The sequence below is a fragment of the Arachis duranensis genome, chromosome 10 (genome assembly GCF_000817695.3).
Source record: "Arachis duranensis cultivar V14167 chromosome 10, aradu.V14167.gnm2.J7QH, whole genome shotgun sequence".
NCBI classification, from domain to species: Eukaryota; Viridiplantae; Streptophyta; class Magnoliopsida; order Fabales; family Fabaceae; genus Arachis; species Arachis duranensis.
The window spans coordinates 100,660,110-100,670,008 of NC_029781.3; the positions used below are offsets into that span (position 1 = coordinate 100,660,110).

General features: G+C 33.2%; 1 protein-coding gene across 1 annotated transcript; it reads right to left on the reverse strand.

The window, feature by feature from the left end:
• LOC107471333 (thioredoxin domain-containing protein PLP3B-like) lies at positions 1 to 5,638 on the reverse strand. Its single transcript, XM_016090775.3, is given in 9 exon segments — positions 1 to 352; positions 421 to 518; positions 3,143 to 3,204; positions 3,380 to 3,452; positions 3,528 to 3,640; positions 3,642 to 3,671; positions 3,766 to 3,813; positions 4,071 to 4,145; positions 5,263 to 5,638. Coding segments are annotated over 9 exon segments (705 nt in total). The 5' UTR covers positions 5,347 to 5,638; the 3' UTR covers positions 1 to 230.
• Between the last annotated feature and the right edge of the window lie 4,261 nt (positions 5,639 to 9,899).

Consider the following 9,899-nt stretch of genomic DNA (forward strand, 5'->3'; position numbering starts at 1 on the left):
TATATGAAATGTTGTACTCATGGCTTACTAAGGAACTTTCAAATAACAATCCTACTTTGACTGGGTGGAAATCTCTCAACTTGGTTTGGCCCTAAAGCAATTCAAACCGGTTATACAAGCATGGTTTCAGTATTGATTGCCACGGATTTAATTTTCCTCTCATAAATAAACATCAATTTAACAATGATGATTATACAAACCAGAGATCATGAAAAATAAAATATGAACAATTAGTGGATATTTATTTGATCAGAATCTGAATCAGCAACGACCGATGATCTGACCATTCTGCGTGTATTTTCATCATATCCATCATTTTCATCATCGTCATCTTTCTTCTCATCAATTATGCCTGTCAACCAACAGTTAAGAGAACTTTCCAGTCCATAAGAAGTGAAAGGAATGCAATGCAAACATTACCCTTCTTTATGAGCAGAGCTTCCAGTGTTCTTGTGGAAAAATCATCTTTCCCTCCCAAATCTTGAAATCCTACCAATCTATCCACCGCAATGCCTTGCCTGAGAAAAAGAAACACCATAGCCAATATATTGAGATATTAAGTTGTTAATCTTCTATATATAAAGGTGATTCGGGGGAATTTAGTACTCAATTTCTTCCATAGAATAGCCTTCTCATGTACTAATAAAACAACATTTTATTATTTCTTATAAAACTTGAACCTAAGACCTCTTAATAGAAGAATAAAGTACTTGCTATTTTGACTATTCCATAATTATTACTATTATACACATTACAAAGGTGGACTGATAGACATATTAGTCCATAAAAAAGATATCATTATTTAGTTGAAAATGGTAAAAATTAGTATTAAAAAGAAAAGATAGGTAGTTATTTTAGCTAGTTCATATAGGCAGTTATTTTTAAAATAGTATGGGTCCACTTACACCATATTTAAATCTTATTGACTTACAATGCTGAAACACTAATGTATTCTAAATTTCATCAATTCAACCATTGAATCATGTCATACTATTTTGATAATCAAACTCACCAAATTTCGAGAAATTCGAACATCAATAAATGAGTTATCTTAAAGTAGATATTTACTTGTACTTTTAAAACTATATTATAGTTCAAAATTAAATGAAGTTTTATATTTTTGCAAAATTAATCTATATGATAAATGTCTTATTTTAACAGATGAATGAGAAAACTGAGTCTATAAAAAGTCTTGTTGAGTTACATCATCAAATAACTTCTTAACAAAAAGATGGGAAGTTAAAGAGAGATCATTTTTGGATTTTGACACAAATGCGAGAATCCCCTATACATATGTAACCGATAATAGATATTAAATAATAAGGATTAATAGACAAATTCGTCCTTCAACGATCATTCATTCTTCAAATTGGTCCCTAAAAGGCTAAAAGATTAAATTAGTCATATTAGTCCTTGAAAGATAAAACCTAAGTCAAACTGGTGTTTTCGTTAGTTAGATAATGACGTGTCATGTTAAATGCCATGTGACACGATGACATGATAGATTAATACCACATGTTACAAGATGATCAGTTGACGTGTTAAGTTATTGACATATGGCATACTATGACTTATCTGACATGTCATAAATTTATTTATAATCGAATCAATCCCTAAAAATACACAGGTAAGTCATTTCCGTCCCAAAAATATTAAAAATTGATCAAATTTGTCGTCATATAAATGGCTCTTATTTTTTTATAATATTAAAGTTTTAATATTTGTTAATCCTACTAATTTTAGTTTATTTTTTACACCTTAATAACAAAATTTCCTTCAGATAAAATAATAAAAATAATCAAACTATTACAAAGTTATTTTCTCATTTGCATTTTCAGATTTTACATTTTCAAATTCTAGTTTTTTGTAGTGAGATTTTTTTATATAAATAATTTTATCAGACTATTATTAATTATATACTAAAAGTTTTAATCTTTTGGATCTCACTAAATAAACATAGTAGTATTTTAAAATTTTAATCATTTAGATTTCACCCAAAATTTAGTTCAATCTATCACTAATTGTCCATTTTTATCTTTCTATATTTATTTTAGTTTAAAATTCTTTTTAACAATTTTTTTTTTAAAATCTGACAATTAAAAAGATAAAGAGAAATGATGATAACTAAATAGTAATGATATTAAAAAAGAACTACGTAATAAGATTCAACGAGTGATCGCACAAGCCTGCTTTTTCAATTATTAAGTTCTACCACATAAATTAAAAAATAAAAAATTTCTAAATTCTAAAAAAAATAAAAGATTTAAAAATAACTATTATATTTATTTAGTGAAATTCTAAAAAATTAAATTTGTAAGTATATAATTAATAATAGTTTGATAAAAGCATTTAAATAAAAAAAATTTCATTACAAAAATTTTTTTGAAAATATAAAATTTTAAAATATAAATGACAAAATAACTTTGTAAAATTGTAATAATCTAATTATTTCTATTATTTTATGCAAAGAGAATTTTGTTTATTAAGGTTTAGAAAATGATATTAAAATTAGTAGTATTAAAAAGTATTAAAAATTTAATATTATGAAAAAAACAAAAGAGATTTATATGAGGACTAGCTTGATCAATTTTTAAAATTTTAGAAATGAAGATGACTTATGTGTGTATTTTCAAAGACTAATTTAACTCTAAATAACTTTATAACATGTTAGATGACACGTTGCATGTCACGTGTCACTGACTTGACATGTCAACCAATCATATTGTGACACGTAACATTAACCTACCATGTCATCATGCCATGTGACACTTAACGTGGCACGTCCTAACTGACGGAATGATCAATCTGACTTATGTTTTATCTTTTAGGACTAATATGACTAATTTAATCTTTTGGGGAACAATTTGAAGATTGAGTGATCTTTTAACCCTAGATAATAAGTAATAGATGAAGTATAAACTGGTTTGACAACATCATCCCTTTTATTTCTACAAAGCTACTAACAATTAGTCACAAGGAAAAAGCATGATTGTCTTAGGCACTTGGAATGTAAAAAGTCTATTGCAGAGTAAAGATTGTTGATAGTCATTTTTTATTTATTTTTATGAAATCAGCAACACACAATATGCTTTGTGAATATTAAAAGCACTCAATTAAATGAGGTAACAGATGTAGGCCGCACCTGAACAGTATGACACAAGGCAAAGTCTTTATTGCCAGTTTTGCGACGAAGAATGGTGCATGCTGAATTTCATTATCAACAAAGAACACTTTTACGCGATTTCTTTACCAAGAGAAAAACAGTGATGTTAAAGTAATAAGACTAATGTCACAATTAGATTGGCTTAATGATGAGAAAACAGTCAAACATAAAATCTTCTCTACTGCAAATAATAATAATGTAAGCGTTAATGCTGACCTCTGCATCAAGCTTGATGAACTTCGTATCTATATGCTTTGGTGAAAGGGACTTTAAATGCTTATCCATTATCCTGGAAACATTTTAAGCATGCGTGAAAGGGTGAAGGGGGCAGAGATGTCTTTAAGTCTAAACCCAGAAAACATACTTGCACCGATAGAACTCCTTATGGTAGAAATGACAAATCACTTTTTCACTTCCGGTGACTTCAGCTAAGAAATCCCCTTCAGTTATCTCTCTGTACTCCCCATGACCTTTCCTTCTTCCATTCCTGCCGTTTCTCTGATTCTTTCTAACAAGACAAATCTAGTAATTAGTACTGAGGTATTTAATAAATAATAACATTGTCATGAATCCTGATACATACGGAATACAAATATTCGTACCTTTAGAGCTGCAAACCTATCTGCATGCAATTTTTCCAACTCAGGATCCTGATATATCCATTTGAATTAGTAGGGGAGAATATCGGGAATGGATTTTCTCATGTCAAACTCAAATATTCACATGATCTTGTCACGTACAGATTTTCAACACTAATTAAGAACGAACAAAGGACCGCATCAGCATCTAATTGAAGGTACAAACTAAAACATGGCAAGGTCATGTGAAAACTTCACGTGAGAAAATCTATTCTAAGGTGTACACGAATAAACATATATGACAAGGTTGAGAAGTTTACAAATCATACATCCATTAAATCATCAAGGTCAACCTCCTGGTTAGAAGAACTTGATGCCTGCGCCTTCTCTTGTGCAAGCAATTCCTGCAGGAAGCATAATATTAGTCAGATCACATCAGCATGAAACACCTATTGTGCTATGAGCGTGAGGTGTGTGCTATGAATGCCATAACATAATGTATGTGTTACTGTGGTTATAAGAGTTCCCTATACAGATTAATCAGCTGCTCATCATCAACTATGGTAAGGTTCTTAAATATTTTGCCATAAGAACAACTTAACAAGAAAAGAAGAAAAAAGATATTTGCAGAACAGTTTCAAGTTCTCAACAACATCGAAAGTTCAAATTATTGAAAAAACAGGGCAGTTCAATTCCATGGACACCTAGTTCGATTTGATGTGCAAGAAAATAAAAATACATTTCAAGTGTATAGCAGAATTTAAGCATTAAAAAGAACAGTCAAATACTGTTAGTAACAAGTAACAACCACCCTTATATATTCTAGTGTGTTGGTGGATGTACGAGATGAACTGCAGCAAGACATTAATTTCAGAACCACCAAATCACACAATTCTAACAAATAATCTGTCATGAAATCACTTGTTCCAAAAAGCTTAAACTGATAGAAGAAGATACATGAATAATATATCTCAAGCTCGCCTCTTTACACAAGAACCTCTTTTAGGTTTGTGTGGATTTTTGTATAGGCTTTTTTATTTTCTCCCTTTTTTATTTGTAAAATTGCTAAAATTCTTTCTTTTGGGTTCACAAGATCAAACTTTTAGACTTTTTATTAATCATAGAAGCCCTAATACTGTATATGCTGTCACAAAAGCTTCAGCGCGCGGACACATAATGTCCCTAACATAATTTATGGTAACTTCAAACAACTGTCTCAGAGAAAAATATTGAACTACAGAATCAAAGGAAAAATGTCCAAAGCACTGTAAAAATATTATAACTAGTATTAGAAACATCAACGGCGACTTCAACCAACGGATTAAGCCATTAACTAAAACAGGGTTAGGATACCAAATCTTCACCTAAAACCTTAAGACAATGGATTTATGACCTTCACCTCTCACACTTGATATCTCGTTGACAAGGAAAATGCCCTAGGATCTCATACAGCTATTGAATGGAAACCACTAAATGAAAATGAAAATGAAAAAATGTAATGAGAAGAATTAGATAATGAACCTTCTGATAATCACGGGCAGCTGCAGCCATTATGTTTCCAAAGGCAAGATTTGACAAAGTGGACTTTACCGCGTTCGGATCCATTTTCGAACCACAAAGGGAATGGGAGAAGCCTGGCTTTTTTATATAAATAAATATTCAAAAAACTTTAATTCCGAAAATACGCACCACGCGCATGGGCAACTCAAGGCCGGCGCCTGGGAAATGGAGTTCCAAGTCAATCCAGGTGTGGTGCCCGCGAAATGGGCCTGACAGCACCAGGGGCCACCTCTTGAGCGGCGCCCACGAAATGGTAGCGCAGCCATTTAGTGGCCGGCGTCCACGAAATGACGATATCAGGAGGCGGCCACGAATTGGTTCCAACACAGGGGTATTACACGCGAGATGGTGCACTTCATTTATTCCCCATGGTGCATGCTGATGCGACGATTTGTGTAAAGTTGTTGCAAGGATTGGTAGAATCAGTATATGGGTACAAGGTGTCGTACAAGAAGGTTTGGCACGCGAAGCAAAAGGCAATCGCCAGAATTTATGGTGATTGAGACGATTTGTATGACCAGTTGCGTAGATACTTCAATGCGCTGCAAGCTTTCGTCCCAGGTATAACTTGCATTACATTCTTATTGGTCTTTGCTATTCATTGTCCATTTAGTCCTTTATATGTTTGACTAAGTAAGCATTTTCGAACTAGGGACAATTGTTGACCGCCAAACGCGGCCGTACTATGTCGGGAACACTCTAGACCGTGATAGTGTCATGTTTCATCAGGTTTTCTGGTCGTTCCCGTCATGTGTTGAAGCTTTTAAGCACTGTAAGTCCCTGGTCTCAGTGGACGGAACACACCTGTATGGTAAGTACGCGGGCACCCTTCTCATGGGCATAGCACAGGACGGAAATAACAACATTTTACATGTCGTTTTCGCAATTGTGGAAAGAGAGAATACATATTCATGGTATTTCTTCCTTACCAATCTGAGGAGGCATGTGATGATTAGATTTTTGATGGTTTAGAATTTCTCAAATAAAATCTCGTCGAAGTATAGTTTCTAAACCAAGCAATAATCCTTTCATACAAAAAGTTGTTTGTCACTAAAACAAACCCCTAAATTTATAAACCGAAGTATTCAAACATCGGGTCGTTCTCCCTAGGAATTACAATAAAGTGTTTTGTTATTGGTTGTGAGTTATTTTGGGGTTTTTGGATAAGAAGTATGAAAAGTAAATGGCAATGAAAATAAACTAACAACTATAAAAGGCTCTTGGCAAGGTATGAAAATTAGAAGTCCTATCCTAGTTATCCTTCTCAACTGTGATGAGAATTGTTCATTGCTACCACTTAGTTAACCCTTACTAAATAAAGGAAAGTCAAGTGGATGAATTGACTTGAGCCACAAGTCCTAGCCAACTCCCTCAAGTCCTAATCAACTCCTAAAGGAAAGACTAGCTTTAGAGGCATTCAAATCAATTAGCAATCTCTCCAATTATCAATCAACAAAGGAATTATATAACTCAAGAGTCACTAATTACTCTACCTAGGCCAAGAGGAACAACATCTATACTATATCTAGAAGAGGCATTTCAACAAACACATAAAAGGCAATAAAAGTAAACAACATAAATTGCAAGAATTAAAGAGAGATCTAACTACAAAGGCAAGAGATCAACAATAGAAAAGCAAAGAAGAACAATTATTATGAATTACCTCTTATTGAATTGAAAGAAAATAGAAGGAACAATAGTAGATCTACAACAAAGCATAAGAACAACATAAAGGAAATTACAACAAAAGAATAGAAGAAGATGAATGTAGCAACAAAGAATTGAAAGGTAGAAGTAGAAGAAAGCAAAGATTAAAACCTAGATCTAAGAACTAATCCTAATCCTAATCCTAATTCTAGAGAGAAGTGAGAGCTTCTCTCTCTAGAAACTAATTCTAACTACTAAACTAAACTAATGGTAACTAGATGTCTCATCCCTCTTCAATTGCCTCCTAAACCTTAAATCACTTAACAAACATATCAAGGCATCTAATGGAATCAAGGAGAATTAGATTTAGCTATTTTAAGTCCTAAAAAGCATGTTTTCACTCTTAAGCACAATTAAGGGAGAAGTTATAAAACCATGCTATTTCAATGGATAAATGTGGGTAAAAGGTTATAAAATCCCCTAAAAGCAATACAAGATAAACCCTACAAATGGGGTTTATCAACCTCCCCACATTTAAACCAAGCATGTCCTCATGCTTAAACCAAGAATGAAGTAAAGGGTATGACATTTATTCAATGGAACTAACTAAATGCAATCTACCTATATGCAACTATTTAAATGAATGCAATTGCTTGGTCAAAATAAATCAATTCCCAAGAATCATATATAAGCATAAGGGCAAAAGGTATTAACAACCATGCCAAACTACAATTGAATTGAGCTATTAAATATTTTTACAAACTTGCATGAAAGGAGATGATCATTGGTGGAAACATGTAATTGAGCATCAAACCCTCACCGGATGTATTTGCACTCTATTCGCTCAAGTGTTTAGGGTTGATTCACTCAATTCTCTCCTAATCATGCTTTCTAAGATTTGTTTTTCTTCTAACAATCGACATATATTTCATGCATGCATACAAGTATCATGAGGTCTTTTCTTTAGGTTGTAATGTGGCTAGGGTCAAGGTAGGATGCATATTTGGTTAAGTGAGTTTGAAATTTGAATCTTTGATAAGCTTAAACTTCCCACCTAACCTATGACATGCTATACAATTAAATTCCAACCTAACTACCCATTTTTCACTCTTTCACATACTCATGTATTCCTTTTTAATTTCACAACACCTATGCATTGATTTTATTGGACTATACTTTGATTTGGGACATTTTGTCCCCTTTTTATTCCTTTCTTTTTTTTCTTTTTCTTTCTTTTTTTCTTTCTTTTTCTATATTTTTTCCATATTATATTTTTTTCTTTTTCTTTTGTTTTTCTCATTTTTTTTCTATATACAAGAATCTCAATGCATAAGGTTTTACAAATGATCAATACATGAGTATGTACCCAATTCCCAATATTTTCAATAACAATACAAAATTACCCTTTTATTCACCCAATGTCCCAAGATTCCCACACTTGATTGGTACTCACACACACTAGTCTAAGCCAATCAAAGATCCAAATTAAGGACATTTATTGTTTTCCGCTTTAGGCTTGTAATGTGCTAAAATAAGAACAAGTAGGTTAAGCGTAGGCTCAAATTGACTAACAATGGAAGATAAAAGGTAAGTCTATTTGGGTAAGTAAGCTCAATGAAATGATGGCCTCAATCATATAAATGCATGAATACACAAAATAATGGACATAAAGAATCAAACAAATCAAAGATTACAATCATAGAAAGAGAATAATTGCACACAAGAAGGAAAAATAAGTGGTTATAAGATGTAACCACACCATTAGACTCAAATCTCACTTGCTTGTGTTCTTAGCTCAAAAACATGATCCACAAGATATATAATTCAAGCAAGTTTAATGAAAAGTTTTCACTCAAATCAATTGGTGCCCTATAGATAGAAATCCTTGAAAAATTTCATTATTTTGACTAAGCTTATTGTGTATACATATGCAAAAATTAAGAAAATGCAAGTACAAATCCTAAAATCTTAAAATGAAATGCAAAAGTGTTGGGATTAGAATTTTGTCACCCAAAATCGCCGACCGGTCGGACGACCTCCCCACACTTAAAAGTTTGCACCGTCCTCGGTGCACTCAAAGATGAGCAAGGGGGTACGGCGACTCTCCGGATTGCTACGTGTTCTTTCTTCCACTTCCATGTGTGCTTGTGGTTCATTGTTCATGAAAAACAAAAATATAACACCATAAGATGAGAAGATATAAAAGCAAGGAAACATACATTGTTGGAATGAGGTAAATCACTAGAATTGAGTGAGTGAATTAGTGTGACATTAAGAAATATTAGGTGTGTGAATTCTAAATTGCGCGGTTTAGAACACACATTAGCATAAAAGTGGCTAGCTACAACATGCAATTCAAAAGAGTTACAAGCTCGAAGGCAATTCTCATCACTTGGTATTTTTCAAAAGATAAGCATGAAAAACTCAAGACCAAGTAGCAAAATATAACCTCAATCATAGGATCCAACAAAGATTATCTAAAAACATTAATGCTAAATTAGCATTTAGGCAATAAGGGGGAAGCAATGCATAGTAAACAAAGTCAATAATCCAACACTTATGATGAAAAGAGAGAAAATAAAATGAAAACTAAACTAAAACTAACTAACAAACTAACTAACTAACTAATTAACTAACTAAAATAAATGGTTATCCATGGTGTTTGGAAGTGTTGGATGAGGGGTAGGAGAAGGGAAGAAGAAAGGGGAAGGAAAGAAATGGAAAGAGGAGAAGAAAAGAAGTGGATGGAAGAAAGGGCATCCACGCGTACGCACGCATTGCGCGCGCACGCGGATGGTTTACTTCGAGAGTGGTGCGCACACGTCGTGTGCGCGTGCGCGCGAGTGGGGTTGTGCCAAAGGCACAACATTGGCGCAGCGTAGGCACAACTCTCGGGTCAATGTATGGAAGGTGGAACTTCTCAATCCACGCGTAAGCACGCATGGCGCGCG